A 17,888-nucleotide genomic window follows, 5' to 3' on the forward strand; every position below is an offset into this window, starting at 1 on the left:
TGTAAAATAATCTTCTCTTAAAACACACCAGGATGTAGCTACTGTGCCAGTTCGCAAATGTTCAGTGTTTGACTCCCTGCACCAGTCACTTGTTCACTTTGGCTCACTGCCATATAAGTTGGGCAGGGTAGCGTGTACGTGTACACTCGGCTTGTGTGAGAGGAAGTGCATGCAGGAAACAGCTGCCTTTGGTTTTATGGGGAAGCAGATGAGAGCCCTGTCATCTAAACTTGCAGTTAATGTGTGGGCCAAAATATATAAAAGGACATAAAGGTATCAACAACTCGTACAGACTTTCACAGCAGGGTGTTGACATAATAAAAATATTTTTCTATTACTGAATGCATTAGAAACTTTGGACAATGACTCGTCCATGGGATCTTTGTATTTAAATTTAAGTCATGGCAGAAGCATGACATTAACCAAATGTTTATAACTTACTGGCTTTTCTCGAGGAAGTTGATGTTCCTCAAAAAAAATGTGTCTGCTGATTTATAGCTGGTCTTTCCAAAAGTAAGCTTATGGAAGCTTAAAAGTATTTTTGGGACCTTTTCTTTTATTGGCTTCAGAGTCTGCGTATATCTTCCTAGGGGCCTGCTTCCAACTTCCCCTTCAGTAACAGATGGGTGACGTCACTCACTATTATTTACAGTCTATGCTAAGTAGGCTACACACAACAACCAGGGGAGCTGCTTGTCAACAGGCAAGGCAGGAAACTGCTTGGGGCCCCATCGGGCCAGTATGGGTTCCCCCTGCTCTGACAAAGTTTCAACAACAGCAGTGTCTCGAAATGTGCAAAAGTTTGCATTGACAGTAGGAAAGCGCCCTAAGGTGGCCCCATCTGACAGCCCTAACTCTTGTTGTGCTGTCAAGCATTGAATACATTATTGCTGTGAAAACCTACGCTTGTCAATGAAAGTGACAGGAGGAATATGAAGGGTTCTCGTGTTTATATCAATATTTTTTAAAACAATACAGCTCCTAATGTCAATGTGAATGAACAAAGGTCACATTTGTCCATTTTTGACATTTGCCTTGAGCCCCAGAAGACTCAGGAATCACCCACAGCTAGATTTGAGGCAACACCCTGTCATAAAATTCAAATAATAAACATGTGAGTTCATTGTTTACATATAAAAAGAAATGTCTTATTTAATCTACCCAGCATTGGCACAGTAGACTCTTAGCCTATGGGTAACCTACATTTCATAGACAGGTTACATAAGAAAAACTCAATCACCTCAATATAGGCATATCTCCATGGCAACTAAAACTACACAGTTGAGGGTCACGTGGTGTCATTGACAGCTCTGGGAAACTCCCTGAAAGACAAGTGGACGTTATTGAATTAAACTCTGTTGGAGCTCTGAACATGTTCGTTTATTTAATGAATATTAATACATCCTAAAGTGTTGAGTTTTTACTTACTGTAAGTATTTAGCCCACTTGTTCTTTTTTTTCCAAATGTCAGCTTTGTTGGGACGCCTATGACGACATAAGATCCAATCTGCTCACACGCTTAAATATTCAAGCATCTTAGCTAAAAGATAGGCTACATGTTCACTTTCTGTGTGTCTTGGACTCATTTGACAGGTGAGCCATTAATTAACCCGCAGTAAATATTTGTTAAGAAGTTGCCATAAGCTTGGCTTCTGTCGGGACATCAGCCTATGTGTCATTTAGGGTAGGCTATGTACCATAGACCAGGGGTTCCCAAACATTTCATCCGGCGACCCCCAAAATAACGATGCGAGAGACCGGGACCCCTTCTGTCCCTGGAAGTGGTTAAAGCAAAACGGTGCACACAGCAGCACGCACTAATGGGCCAATTTAAACACTGGCATTAGAACAACAATAAAAAATACAGCAGCCTTAAAATAATTGAACAACATTTGTGTGTGTAATTTCACAACAATAGGTAAAATATGTCATTTCAAGTCATTTCCAGTTTGTATTTGTTTTTGGAAGCCATTGAGACCCCCCTCCCAGTGTCTCGCGACCCCCCAGGGGATCCCGACCCCTACTTTGGGTACCACTGCCATAGACTGTAAATATTAAGGTAGCCTATGTAGCCTACCATAGTCTATGTAGGCTACCACAGAAAGCCTGTGTAGGTACAAAGTCCACCAGCAGGCCGCGCCACTGGAAGTAAAGTTGCTCTTCCTCTCTCACCAATTCGTTTTATCACGGTTCTGACGTCACTAACCTGCAATTGTACGAATGAACTAACGAACAACCGACCAAGCCCCTGCTGGAGTAACCGGGAGGCAGTTAGTGTTGCAGAGAGTCCCCGCCGCCCGCCCCGGAGGAGCCGAACGGAGGAACGCCGAGCAAAGGAGCGCTGCTCACCTCCGCCCAGTAACACTTCCTATCGACTACTGGAAAGACCCGTTACCGTGATTTACAGGCAGGACAAAAAACAAGGAGAGATAGTGGAGGACTGACGGCCAGCCGGACGGACAGACCATTGATACATCGTGTTGTTTCTACCCCTGTGGATCAAACCGAGTGGATCCTTACATTTAAATGCTGTAACGGTACCGAGTCCCCGGCTTGAGAGCGAGAGAGAGGGAGCAGCCCAGAGAGCGACAAGACAAGAGGGATACCACAGAGGGATCGAAAGCAAAGCACAGGGGGGAAAACAGAGGAGGAAATCGACCAAGAAAGAAGAAGAAGAGGATTTGCAAGCAGCTTTGTTTGCAAAGCACACGATTCTTTGAAAATCAGCGTCTATTGCCTTTTCTGCCGTGGATCCCCGTCTCGGTAACGCTATCAAGCTGTGCTCTCTAACCATGGGATGTACTCTGAGTGCAGAGGAGAGGGCGGCTCTGGACCGGAGCAAAGCCATCGAGAAGAACCTCAAGGAGGACGGTCTCACTGCGGCCAAAGATGTGAAGCTGCTGCTTCTCGGTAAGACACGACCGTCGAGTCCCCCCCCCCCCCCCACCACCACCACCACCACCACCACCGTACGGCCTGTAGAGCCAGAGCAGAGAACCGAGAGGCTTAGAGAGGGGGGATGCAAGGTGTGGTGTCGGGGGGATTATCAACACTGAGGGCAGTGGTGGAAATAGTTAACATCGAATAAAACTGATACAAAAAAAAAAGATTTGGTAAAATAAGTAGCCTAATGGTTTGATTAATGTTTCCACCCTGCTCTGAAGCCACCTGCTGTTATAGGATTTGATCCATCAAAGATATTGCAGGTGCTAATGTATTCTGCAGAATCAGTTAGTTGGTAAAAAAAAAAAGGTGGGAACTACTACATCACAGATAACTGCAGATGGGGGAAAAAAATGGCAGTATGCAGCAATGGAGGAACGAGCACAGGCAGAGCTGCTTCATAGGCTGGAGGATGGGTTCATTTTTATTTGTATGAGAAAGTTCTTGTTAAAAGTATTCGACTAAGATGGAGGATGGGAGAAGAGAATTGATGGATCTGAGGAAGAAAGGGTGCAGCCTCTCACTCCATCTTTTTTGTCTCCACCCATCTCGACGCTGCCTTCATTCACTTATGGCTTTTTAAAAGGGTTGATTCTCCCCTTTCTTTCTTTTTCTCTCCCGACCCCCATCCTCTGTCTCACTCTGATTCTGTCTTTGCTCTCTCTCACTCTCTCTCTCTCTCTCTCTCTCTCACACACACACACACACACACACACACACACACACACACACACACATATACACCCTATTTACATTGTCTTCTTGTCTCTTGTCCCTTAGGGGCTGGAGAGTCAGGGAAAAGCACCATCGTCAAACAGATGAAGTAAGTCTCTAATAAGCACGGTCTAATAACTCTATAGTGTGTATGTGTGTCTCTCTCTCACTCTTTTCTTCTGGTCATTTCACACACACACACACACACACACACACACACACAGACACACACACACACACACACACACACATGAGCTCATATATTAAACCTGATCAGATCAGCCAATCAGAAGTATAGTTTTAGCTCAACACCTTCATTTTGTGTCATGTTTTTTTTGTTGTCTTGGAAAAGCCAGACTGTTGACCATATAGTACCCCTGACTTTAACCCTTCGCTGGCCCTGTCAAACATCCGCCCAAGCTTTATTCTTTCATCCCACTTCAAACATCTGATGATGCCGTGTGTGTGTGTGTGTGTGTGTGTGTGTGTGTGTGTGTGTGTGTGTGTGTGTGTGTGTGTGTGTGTGTGTGTGTGTGTGTGTGTGTGTGTGTGTGTGTGTGTGTGTGTGTGTGTGTGTGTGTGTGTGTGTGTGTGTGTGTGTGTGTGTGTGTGTGTGTGTGCGTGTGTGGGTGGGTGGACACACGATCAAATTGGGTGTGAGGAAAAAGATGATGCATGTGCCGTGATTTATGGAGTATTTTTAAAAAAGGGTTGCAGTGTCATGCTTTTTTTTTTCTTCTATGTTTAATAATTTTAGGTGTGGCCCTGTATCCTATCATAGGAAGAGACAAATAAGAAACTTTGAGCTTATAGCTGTGTTAACATCACTCTGACATTACATTTACACATTGTTGTATGAAGCATTAGTAAAGGGGGCTTGGAGCGCTGAGTGGTATCACTACTGTAAGATATGAACGCCTCAGGGCCGGATAAGAAGGCCTCGGGTTTTCTCCTCCATGTCAATGATTCTGTTATATGAGGAGCAGCAGAGGTATCCGTCCTGCAATGCTGTCCTTTTTTTTATGCAAATGAAACCGTTTGCATTTGAATCATAATGTTGCGTAATACATTGTGTTGGGGTTACCCTGTGTGAAGTGCAGGGATCATCATTTTCCACCTACGTTTACAAAAATCAACAGTGTATGATTATTTCAACATAAATATACAACTCAACTCCATACCTCTAGCAGTAAGCCTTAATGAACAAAACCTCCTTTGTGTGTTTCTCATGTCACTGAATTCTATTACAGCTGAACCAATCATCCATTATTTGATAAAAAAAAAGAAAACAAAAAAAAACGTATTCTAAGCATTTTCCTCTTACAAAACAACGTCAAACTGGTTTTAAATTTGAGGACTCTCTGTGCTTTGATATCATTTAAAACTAAATATCTTTTGGATCTAGTTGTTGGTCTGTGCACAATGAAGACTAATCTAAGACCCTTAATCCTACAGCCAATAGAAATCCATTTATGAAATGAGATATTTTTTTGGATATGGCACATAAGTTAGTTAATACATTTATGTGTATTCCATGAAGCCTGCTGCTTTTGTGAGTCTGTGAAGGCTACTTACTAACCTGGGGTTATATAGCCCTGATTTAAAACCCTGTATGGTCTTAATGTGTACCTGCTGTACTTTCACAGACTTAATTAAAGATATCCTTTTCTCCCCATGTTAACGTTATAATGTCCTTATAATATCCCTTCAGGGATTTATCTGTGCTGCAACATTTCTTGCAACCTTATCAGCCTTTAATAGAGTATTTTATTTACTAGATTACCACAACAATCCTATAATATATCTACAGGATTTGCAACAGTTCCCTCCTAAGGTCAGCTGCACATCAGTTGTAAATCAAGAGTATACTTAAGCCCCCCATCCCCACCATTTCCTGTCATTTTATCTGTAATCCTGTCATGACATATGTTTTTTCTCTTAATCTCCTCTGCTGTGTCATGTTACAGACGCTGGGTGTGTTTCAGATGATAATAGGCTTTGGGTGTGTTCACACAGTGACACATGACATAAGGACCGTGGATTTAGATGAGTCTTTTTTTCTCTCTCCGCTGTTAATGGTCATTTCCACAGCGCAGCATGCGCGCCACTCTGAGTGACCACTGCTCCCAGGGTTTCATTAAATTAATATTGAGGGCTCTAACCTTTAATAAACCATTGAACTGGTAAGTCACACATTATGTGACTTGTAATGATGCAAATGGATGTTAAGAAATGTGTTGGTCTGCAGGTGTGAGGCAGGCTGATATTTCAGATATTATAGTAATCTGTTCTTGCAGATTTTCACTCGTTGTTACATACGATAGACAGAGAAAGATTAAGAGTGTATAGAACTTATTTATTGAGTTATAAACACTATTTCTTGAAGAACAGAGACAGTTTCCTTTGGCAGGTTTTTTGGGCTGTTTCATGTATTACCAGCCCTACCACCTCCGTGTTTCTCTCGTCTGATTACAGTCTACAAGCTATTCTTGTTTATGCTAATTCATGAACAGATGAAAGTGCTTCTGGCAGACGACATTGACTGTTAATTTTTTTTTTAATAAATCAAAGATTTGATTTGGTCCTCTGAATGCCTCACATGGGGACACACTCAGAATGAAGAGCAGTATTACACAATATTTAATCTTGATAAGTGGTACTGGTCTCCTCTATTTAGTGTGGCCATGTGTCAGAAGTGTTACACCAACATGATATTCTCAAAGTGTCATCCCTCTATTTCTTAAAATATATCTTCCAAACTCAAATAATTGCCAATGTGACACCCTCATATATATTTTTAAAATAATATTAGTATTTAGATTTTTGGGTTTCACAGTGGCACAAAACTCTGAGTGGGTGGGGGCTATATGTGTGAACACAAACAGCCACATTTTTCACTCTGACTTTACCCAGAGTTTTTCCTGCCGGCAGCCTAGTAAATTTTCCGTATGAAGTCGGATTGAGCTCTGATCTGATGAAGAGCGCGGCAGGAAATATCCAGGAAAATGTGTACAGGCGGTGATGTTTATATCCACTGACCAGTGCACGACCATATTGACTGTATGCCCGCAACCACTGTGATCTCCTGCCACCTAATGAAACGGCTTCATTAGGTTTTCTTTTTCTTTATTGTTCTTCTTCGCTCTTTTGTTGTGTCAAAGTACAAAATGGTCACCACAGCCTCACAATCTGTTGCCATTTCTGTATTGTTCTTTTGGCGTCATGTTTCCCCTCTCCCGTCCATAAGGGATAATCTCCTGTTGTGAAGTTAATGTGTGTGAGCCATCACCTCAGGAAGGTTTCAAGGGCAGTCTGCCTGAAATGTCCTTGAAGTTTTCAGGTGTGCATTTGTGAAAACGGTTTTTAATGATATTTGTTGCTGTTGTCGTGTTTTTTCTTACAGAATAAATTTAAATGTATTTAGAAATGAAAGCTGCTTTTCAAGAGATGGACAGCGCCCTGCTAGGAAAGTCTTAACGTTCCTGTTGAGAGCTCCTCTGCTATTTCCTGAACCGCATCAGAGAAGTAGAAAGCCCTTTTCTTTAACAGCGCTTTGAACATCTGGGGCGTGCTCAAGTGACCAATTTTGTGTGTGTGTGTAATTGTCTGTTTGTGTGTCTTAGTGGGCTTTCTTCAGAGGGACAGAGATGAGTGGATTAGAGTCAGATTGGATGGTGTGTATGTGGAGCGTTAGTGTGTGTCGCAGCTGTTTGTGATCTCAGTCGGTGGAGTTAAGGACTCTGTTACCAGTGTGTGTGATACAGTGGAAAAATACTGCAACTGTGCAAACCACACTCACTGATCGGGTTGTTTATAAGTTCTTTAAAGAACACGTTTTAAAAACTGACTCTGTTTTCAATAACTTTCCTTTGATAATATCATTATGATGTATAACTCATGACAACGCCCTAATAACCAATTTCTGTAGGGAGCACAGTGTGTGTGTGTGTGTGTGTGTGTGTGTGTGTTAGGGCTGCAGTTTATCAAGTTTCAATTCCAATGTAAACTTTTGCTTCCCGCAATTTTAAAAACAAGAAAGTCAAGATTCAATGATTACTCTCCCGCACTGTGCTCGTTTTGATCATAGGTTTTGTCATGTGTGATAAATGTTTCTAAGTGTTTGTTGCTATATTTTGGCAACAAGAGTGCATCCCCACTACCTCAAAAATATAGCAACCGTAGTTTATTTCTATTTATTCGTTATTACGATATTATTTGCACAGTGTTCAGAATAATAACGTTCTTAGAGTTTGAAAAATGCATGTGATCCAGATGTTGTAAAAACAATGAGTTATCATATTTAATAATTGTGATGTCAATATCAATCAAAATAGTGATGAGGATTTTTGCCGTAATCGAGCAGCACTAGTGTGTGTGTGTGTGTGTGTGAGTGTGTGTGTGTGTGTGTGTGTGTGAGTGTGAGTGTGTGAGTGTGTGAGTGTGTGAGTGTGTGAGTGTGTGTGTGTGTGTGTGTGTGTGTGTGTGTGTGTGTGTGTGTGTGTGTGAGTGTGTGTGTGTGTGTGTGTGTGTGTGTGTGTGTGTGTGTGTGTGTGTGTGTGTGTGAGTGTGTGAGTGTGTGAGTGTGTGAGTGTGGGTGTGTGTGTGTGTGTGTGTGTGTGTGTGTGTGTGTGTGTGTGTGTGTGAGTGTGTGAGTGTGTGAGTGTGTGAGTGTGTGTGTGTGTGTGTGTGTGTGTGTGTGTGCGTGCGTGCGTGCGTGCGTGCGAAAGGGAGAGAGCAGTAGGAAGACTCAGTGTACAGGTTGGACTTAACATTGATTCAGTAATATACTTTATGGTTGTACTGACTCGTGTGATACAGTTTTGATTCACTGCTGCAGAATAAGGCTGTGGCTCAATTGGTAGAGTTGGTCGTCTCAATCGAAAGGTCGCTTCCCAGCTCCTTAACCCTGAATTGCTCCTGCTGCTTTGTCGCCGGCATATGCTTGTGTATGAATGTATTAGTTACTTCTGATGGTCTCACTACATAGCGACCTCTACCATCAGTGTGTGAATGTGTAGGTGTGACATGCAGTGTAAAAGCACTTCGAGTAGTCAGAAGACTAGGAAAGCCCTAAACAAGCTCAAATTAATTTACCAAAACTGATATTTTTACTAAGATAAAGAGTGTCACCACTTCATGACATCCATAGTGGCGTATATGACTTGATTGAGGGCCAAAAAAAAAGTCGACAGCGCGATAAAAGATGAAGAAGACGGTGGAAATGAATGAAGAGAAAAAGCATGATGAGAGGTGAAAATGACACCAAACTGCAGTGATTAAATACATTAATTCTGCACGTTCCCTTTTTATGGGTATTTCATATTCTTCAGATAATCGAATATCGTCGTGCAACATCATATGCGTGTCTTTCAATGCATCAATTATTGCAGAATTGATGTGCAGTGATATCAGTATCGTGGGCCTCGCTTCATGAGTTACCCTGATGCCTAACTGAGAGTGTAAACATTTGAAGAAGTGAGTTATTGAGTTCTGATAGTCTCTCTAATTCTAAGAGTCTAATGCAGAACTACAATGCATGACTGTGCCGAACAAAGGGACATAAAGTGCTCATGATGAATAGGCCGGGTCGTTTTAATATAGCAATAAGTAAGGTCTTTTACCTGCTTTTTGTAACATAACAATAAGTAAGGTCTTTTACCTGCTTTTTGTAACATAACAATGAGTAAGGTCTTTTACCTGCTTTTTGTAACATAACAATGAGTAAGGTCTTTTACCTGCTTTTTGTAACATAACAATGAGTAAGGTCTTTTACCTGCTTTTTGTAACATAACAATAAGTAAGGTCTTTTACCTGCTTTTTGTAACATAACAATGAGTAAGGTCTTTTACCTGCTTTTTGTAACATAACAATGAGTAAGGTCTTTTACCTGCTTTTTGTAACATAACAATAAGTAAGGTCTTTTACCTGCTTTTTGTAACATAACAATGAGTAAGGTCTTTTACCTGCTTTTTGTAACATAACAATGAGTAAGGTCTTTTACCTGCTTTTTGTAACATAACAATAAGTAAGGTCTTTTACCTGCTTTTTGTAACATAACAATGAGTAAGGTCTTTTACCTGCTTTTTGTTACATAACAATGAGTAAGGTCTTTTACCTGCTTTTTGTAACATAACAATAAGTAAGGTCTTTTACCTGCTTTTTGTTACATAACAATGAGTAAGGTCTTTTACCTGCTTTTTGTAACATAACAATGAGTAAGGTCTTTTACCTGCTTTTTGTAACATAACAATAAGTAAGGTCTTTTACCTGCTTTTTGTAACATAACAATAAGTAAGGTCTTTTACCTGCTTTTTGTAACATAAGAATAAGTAAAGTCTTTTATCTGCTTTTTGTAACATAACAATGAGTAAGGTCTTTTACCTGATTTTTGTAAAGTGTCTCGAGATAACACTTGTTATGAGTTGACGCTATACAAATAAAAATTGATTGATTGATTGATAAAAGAAAAAAACATGAAAGAATGGACTGTGTGTGTGTTTTTGTAAATATGTACACCTTTCAGTGAGAGTAATATTTTGTCCAGCGACCTCAGGGACTTGTTCATGTGTGAACAACATATCTTTATCTTGTGTGTAGAAGCCTTGTGTGAGTGTATGTGTGACACCATCTGTTTATGGTGCCTGTGTGTGTTTAGACGTGTGCAAAGGTCCTCTCGCTGCCCAGCTGGCAAACTGACCCGACCAGCAGTGCTCACTGTGCGAGGAAAATCATTTAAAGTTTCATTATTTTCAAATAAATGAGGATGAACCAAAGAAACTGCTGCCTGGAATAGCTGCTGAAAAAAGTGAGGGGGGGATTTCAAGTTGGTTGTGGTGCAGCCCCCTCCCCTTTGTAGTCCTCCTCATTATGTGTAAGTTGTTTGCTTGCAACTTTTAAAGAGTGGACTTGAAGGCGCAGACTGGAGTCTTCTTTCAAGTCATGTAGTATTGAAGTTAAGGGGGGAAACTTAGAATTGGTACACAGACTGTTTTACTTTACCTTTCAATGATAATAATTTATGGTTCATTCTTATCTGAGAAACATAAAACGAGTTTGTTATTTGGATCCCTTTTCGTTTCTAATCCATTCTTGGGATGCATTCATCTCTTGAGGGAGTGCTCTGAAAACCAACCAATAACATGTTATCAGTGCTATCTCTATTTGAGCTCAGAGGCTTCAAACTAATAATAGAAAGAGGTGTTTTAATCAGTTCAAAAGAGAGGTGTTAACCAACGAGTGAAAGTGTGATGCATGTTGAATAAGCTACATGATGGGACATTCAGACTCCAGTATTTTTTTGGAGCATAGAGGGGAATATGTTCAGAAACTACCCATCATGCCCCCTGGCTGAAGAGAGGTCCACATTTATTTTAAAAAAAGGAGGACTGATAGTGATTCTTCCTGTAACATCACTGCCAGTTAAAAGTCTGAGGTTTTGCTCCATGACATCGTTTCTATCTTGATGTTATCTCCATGTTCTTTTTCTTTCAATCATTAACGGGCTACAATTCATAAAAACACAACAAACTTTGAACACAAGGATAAAAGCTGTTTACAGGGCGGTCACTATCTGCAGGACAGTCGGCTTTGACTGAGCACACAACAATGTAGTTTTGTAGTTCTATAACGCAGATACTAATGTATTCCTAATCAAGCCAGAGCCAGAGAAGTCCTTTTACAAATGCACTCCTGAACATTTCTAGAAAATGTCAGACTGGCCCTGAAATCTTCCTGAGTTAGTTGTTCAAACATGCCACTCACAGCAGGAAGCTATCCCAGCCGGAGGGGAGTGGTGGGTGGGTGGAGGCTCAGGAGGCAAGACATGACGTAAAAAGAACAATGCATATGTATTTATCCCATCTCTCCCCCTCTCCCTTTCCAAGCCCGGCGCAGTCTAGGCCTGTGAAGACTGTTTCATCATGAGTCGGGGATCCAGCTGAAGATTTCTGCCTTTTAATAAGACAGTTTTTTCTTACCACTGTAACTTTTGCTGCTTTGCTAAAGTGCTCATGATGGATAGGCCGGATCTTTGTAACATAACAATAAGTAAGGTCTTTTACCTGCTTTTTGTAATATAACAATAAGTAAGGTCTTTTACCTGCTTTTTGTAACATAACAATAAGTAAGGTCTTTTACCTGCTTCTTGTAAAGGGGACAAAAGGATCAGTAAAGTTTTGAGTAGTTTTGTGCATGTGTGAAAGCCCCAACAGTTTGACATGTTAGAGACTGAGGACACATTAAAAACCTTTTAAACACCATCATGTGTAAGTTGTCCACTGCAGCCATGTCAGCGGGGGGAGCTCCAATATCTTGGCTTCACTTTGAGGGAGCGGATGTGCCATCATCCGTCTTTAATCCAGTCTATGGGGGGGAGGGGGCAATCACACAGCCCTTTTGATAATTGACCTTCTCTGACATGGCTATCTGAGTTGAGATATTTGCCTTGAAGTATTTACTGGAAAAAAATGATTTCACAGCTGATCAAAGTAGAGTACACTCTGCTGTCATGTGCTAATCTATAACCCTGTTAGGACTGAGATGTAACTGATGAGATCATGTGACACAAACTAATTTAACAATCTTGATTTCTTTGTCCTTGTTTTATATTTAGAGAGCTGTAGAAATATTTTCTATTTGAGTTAAACTTAAACAAAATCTGATGAAAAGCTTGGTGGTTGTGTGTGGAATACAAAGAGCTTCTCACTCTTTCTTTCTCATGTTCTTGCTCGCTGGCTTTTCTCTTTTACAAAGTATGTTTGTTAGTGCCACACTGACATGATCGGGGGCGACTGGCCGAAGGGAGAACAAACGCTGTCAGTCCCTCACGGCTGCACTGCTTCCCACAGGCTTTTCCCACCGTGTCTGTGAGTGTGTGTGTGTGTGTGTGTGTGTGTGTGTGTGTGTGTGTGTGTGTGTGTGTGTGTGTGTGTGTGTGTGTGTGTCTGTGAGTGTGTGTGTGTGTGTGTGTGTGTGTGTGTGTGTGTGTGTGTGTGTGTGTGTGTGTGTGTGTCTGTGAGTGTGTGTGTGTGTGTGTGTGTGTGTGTGTCTGTGTGAGTGTGTGTGTGTGTGTGTGTGTGTGTGTGTGTGTGTGTGCGTGTGTCTGTGAGTGTGTGTGTGTGTGTGTGTGTGTGTGTGTGTGTGTCTGTGAGTGTGTGTGTGTGTGTGTGTGTGTGTGTGTGTGTGTGTGTGTGTGTGTGTCTGTGAGTGTGTGTGTGTGTGTGTGTGTGTGTGTGTGTGTGTGTGTGTGTGTGTGTGTGTGTGTGTGTGTCTGTGTGTGTGTGTGTGTGTGTGTGTGTGTGTGTGTGTGGCTTCCCTAGAATAGGAGATAATTAGGTTTAAGCCTCAAAGAGGAGGAAAAAAAGGGGGAAGGGGAGTAAGATGGAGGTGTTTTGTGCAGGAAGACACACAGAGAGAGGGGGTTTGTAGATGCAGTTTCCTTTTAATGAAGGAAAATGAAGCCCAAGTGTATAAAAAAAACTGACAGGAGCAGTCTGCTGGTTTGGAAAGAAAGAACAGAACTTCATAGAGTGGAGATGAAGAGAGAGGTGAGACTAGTAAATCAAGAGGAGAAGAAAAGGGGGGGGGGGAGAAGGGCAGAGACACCCAGCAGAAGTAGTCAGGGAGGAGGGGAGGACAGATTCAATTGAAGTGGAAGTGTGAAAAGAAAGCAGAGAGAAGAGGGTAAAGGGAGGACGAGTGCGAATGAGGCTGGGGAGGTAAGAGGAAGGAAGCGTAGCCATTTTGAGGGAGAGAGGGAGAGAGAGACCGACAAGTGCAAGAATACGTTCTCACTTATTAAGAACACCAGAAGAAGTGACAGAAGGGAAGCAAGGACAGGGGGCAAAGGGCACTCCTCTTCTGGACTCTGCTCTCCTAGATAATTATTAGTCTCCTTTTACTTGGATGGTGGAGACACAAGGAGAGGAAAAAAGAGAAAAAGGGGGGGGGGGGGGGTGGGGGTGAGATAGATGGGGTGGGAGACTTGTTTTGGCACCAACTCAAGTGTTGCATGAAGAAGACACTCTGCAACTGGTCACCGAGAAGCAATCCGTCAGCCAGATAGTCATCCTTCATTGGTTAAATATAGCCGTGGGCGTGCTCATCAGCGGAATGATTTGATTGGCTGCCTCAGTGAGCTGTGAAATAACAGCGAGGGAAATGTCTCATGATAGCGGCGTTTATGTGTGTGCGCATGTCTCCCCCAGCACTTCCGAGAAACCTTCGATAACAGTGTGTATGTGTCGTATTTGAATCCTATTTGCATCTTGTAAATTGGCAGCTGGAAGCCATATAAGCAACACACACACAGGTATACACACACACACACACACACACACAGGTATACACACACACACACACACACACACACACACAGGTATACACACACACACACACACACACACACACACACACACACAGGTATACACACACACACAGGTATAGACACACACACACACACACACACACACACACAGGTATACACACACACACAGGTATACACACACACACAGGTATACACACACACACAGGTATAGACACACACACACACACACACACACACACACACACAGGTATACACACACACACAGGTATAGACACACACACACACACACACACACACACACACACAGGTATACACACACACACAGGTATAGACACACACACACACACACACACACACAGGTATAGACACACACACACAGGTATACACACACACACACACACACACACACACACACACACACACACACACACACACACACACACACACACACACACACACACACTAGTCTAGCCGAAATGAGGAAGCTTTCATTTTTCTTCTCTTTCTTTGTGATTCTCTTGACCTTACCTCACACTCTCATGTCACATGTTTGTATTAACCACTTTTGTGCTTTAACATCTTTTTCCAACCTGTTGCAGCTAAAACCAACTGTTCCAACCTCAGAACCATTTCCTGTAGTTATTTGTTTCCAGTTGTGAAATTATATCTCGGGTCATCTGAAGATTTCAACACCATAGCAACATTAAGGGTTATTGTCGAAGTTGAGGCAGCAGCTTCCACATTTTAATACACTTGGGCTTCATTTTCCTTCATTGACGTCTCACCTCTCTCTTCATCTCCACTCTATGAAGTTCTGTTCTTTCTTTCCAAACCAGCAGACTGCTCCTGTCAGTTTTTTTTTATACACTTGGGCTTCATTTTCCTTCATTAAAACTCCCTCTCTGTTTCCCTCCATCTACAAACCCCCTCTCTCTGTGTGTCTTCCTGCACAAAACACCTCCATCTTACTCCCCTTCCCCCTTTTTGTTCTCCTCGTTGAGGCTTAAAGCTAAATATCTCCATTTAAAAGGTATTATTTTGGGGTATGATAAGTGTGCTCTTTCAGGATACACTGTAGGTTATAAAGAGCATGTGGTGAGTTTGTAGGTTTGTACAGTGCTGCACAATTACCTTAATGTTAGGGCATTTTTGTTGCCGTGGTTATGTTTCGTTCATAACTTTCAGTCAACCAGAAGTTCAGTTTTTTATCCTCCAATATAAAAGCATGTTTAAATAATAAAAAAAAAAAATCCAAGCAGGAATATAAAACATTAGCATAAGACCAACAAAAGTCAAAATAAAAGCACAACAAAGAACAGTCTGCTGAGAAAACAACGTAACCCTTTACCTTAACTGGGTTACTGACAAATTGATGAGTAGCAGGATATGTTTGTGAAATAAACAATCAAACAAATCCCTAAAATGATTCATAATCAAAATAATCTTAATTACCATTTTGGTTAAAAACCGTGCAGCCCTAGATTTATAGGCAATGGTTTTGCTCATCAGTCATCACCTTAAAGTTTTACAGCTGAATGGTTTGAAGTGATGAGCTCTGAAATCCTACGACCACTGACATGCACTTGTATTTCATTACGCAAAGGAATGGTTAATGGTAAATGGACTTGGGCTTGTATACCGCTTTTCTGCTATGAAAAATACATTTCAATTGCTTCATCATTCATGCCAGTGTGATCTACCTAGAATGCTAGTTAGTCATTTTGCTATGTTGGGACAGGCCAAAAAGCAAACAATAACCGTTGTCTTAGATTTATTGATTTGGCCACTACATAGCCAAACAGCATTATTGATTAAGGACCAAAGGTCGGGCGTACACTGTACGATTGTAAAAATGTCATAGTGGAATGTCACCTGACACTGTACGCATGAATCATTTACCATCCACAACCAAAGCTCATGGACTCTGTGCTCACACAAACACAGTCTGATTGTGAAGCACCACCTGAGAGCTCACACTGAACGGGATGATTCAGGGCGGAGTAAAACTCCAACTGACAGAAGTGGAACTGAGAACTGTGTTTTTCAGTTGTTTCCTACCCAACACATAAAGCAACACCAACATACATGGGCTAACTAGCAAGCTAACTAGCTAACGAGCTAACTAGCAAGCTAAACCATTACAAAAATGTCCCGGCAGCTGGTGGTCCTCAACTACTTCCTGCTCACATTTCTCGTTCATATTTTACGTGAGGAGGGAGGAAGAGAAGACACAGACATGCCTGCTGTTGCCATGGTGCTTTCAGACGCTGTCCGCTGTTTTGTGCACGCCTATAGAGGAAAAAAAATGCCCTGAATTTTGGGGAATCGGCTCATGGCTCTGTGCTCACTGTGTGAGAGCATGTTGTATGAACAAAATTTCAAACATGCCAGAACTTCATCCGACCAGTCAGGAGCCATCATCTGCCTCTGTTTACACTGACAAACCACACATGATCAAGGTGAAAAAATCAGGTCATAATTGAAATCACAAAGTGTTTGCCCGGCCTAACAAATTAGGAAGTATATACTATTACATGGCTGAAGAAATCAAATGTAGTCAGCTATAATCTTCCTGTTTGTGCATTTATCAGTCCATGTCCACCAAACTATTTTTTTATTGCACTGATACTGGGGGTAACTTGTTATCAGCAAACACTGAAGTGGAGGCATTTGAATAAGAATCAGAAAGAAAAACTTAAAGGGATACTTCACCCATTTGCATTAATCTTTGTATCATTAGAAACCTGGTAGTATTTTTGAATGGTCGTGCATCCCGCCTTCATTTTCCCCTGAGATGGGAAATCTTTGTATTTCCGAGTCTGAAAAGGAGCTTCCAGTGACGCAAAATTACGATTTTTGCCATTTGAGGAAATGGTCTTATGTGTTGAAGTAAATATGTCTGTAAATGTTTTTATTACTATATTTCTACTGCTATACTGTATATTTTGGAGAAACTGTAATGATCAAATTTCCCTCTGGGATTAATAAAGTATTTCTGATTCTGAACTAGAGGACCTTAGTGGGAGTGGCCTGTGGTGCTGTGCATTCTGGGATTTGGTGTCTTTCATCCACATGAGCCAAGAAGACACTTTCTGTCTTTTCACGGCCAAGAAGGAACCAACTTCAAAATGTATCTCACAGTTCTACTACATACTGTATATGACCCAATGTCAATACAGATTCATGTTTCAACGGGTGAAGTATCCCTTTAATTAATCCATCAGCCGTTGCATTCCTTCTTAGATGATATCTATAACAAGGCCATGAGTCAAAGATAATTGCTTTTACCAAGAGTCTCACACAAGAGAACAGGGCTTATTTGCTGATTGGTATCAGATCAGCTGATCCTCGTGACATTTTCAGTGGTGAGCTGCATCCGTCCTCAAAACCTTCCCCTTCTTGCCTGTTACTCCTTTGTTAGGTCTCAACATCAGTGTCAGTGTCACAGATGCATAACGGTGGAGAGAAGTTATTCCACCTCTGATAACTGCATAATAGGAGATGACATGAGTCGGTAATGGAGGTGTGACGACAGAACTGTTCATGTCGGGATGGAACAGCACCTGTGTGTGTGTGTGTGTGTGTGTGTGTGTGTGTGTGTGTGTGTGTGTGTGTGTGTGTGTGTGTGTGTGTGTGTGTGTGTGTGTGTGTGTGTGTGTGTGTGTGTGTGTGTGTGTGTGTGTGTGTGTGTGTGTGTGTGTGTGTGTGTGTGTGTGTGTGTGTGTGTGTGTGTGTGTGTGTGTGCGTGCGTGTGTGAAGCTTGTGCTGTTTGTCCATATGAAAACTTGCAGGTTTACACACAGTGCAATTTAAAATCACACACTGGGACACCAATGGTACACTTTGGTGGATGAAATATAAAATTACAAATATATATTATGATGGCAGAGCTTCATGTTTGCACGGA

General features: G+C 41.6%; 1 protein-coding gene across 2 annotated transcripts in view; it reads left to right on the plus strand.

The window, feature by feature from the left end:
- The first annotated feature begins 2,135 nt into the window (after positions 1 to 2,135).
- The window catches only part of LOC132973436 (guanine nucleotide-binding protein G(o) subunit alpha), a 121,568-nt gene continuing 105,815 nt past the window's right edge, over positions 2,136 to 17,888 (plus strand). Inside the window, exons 1-2 of one of the 2 annotated variants that reach the window (XR_009673002.1) lie at positions 2,136 to 2,910; positions 3,724 to 3,766. Coding sequence is in view for 1 of the 2 variants with exons in the window: in XM_061036902.1 (XP_060892885.1) it covers positions 2,793 to 2,910; positions 3,724 to 3,766 (161 nt within the window). In the remaining variant the exon portion in view is untranslated. The remainder of the gene's footprint in view (positions 2,911 to 3,723; positions 3,767 to 17,888) is intronic. The other variant, XM_061036902.1, reaches the window with a different exon arrangement.

The sequence above is a fragment of the Labrus mixtus genome, chromosome 4, assembly GCF_963584025.1.
Source record: "Labrus mixtus chromosome 4, fLabMix1.1, whole genome shotgun sequence".
In the NCBI taxonomy this organism is placed as follows: domain Eukaryota; kingdom Metazoa; phylum Chordata; class Actinopteri; order Labriformes; family Labridae; genus Labrus; species Labrus mixtus.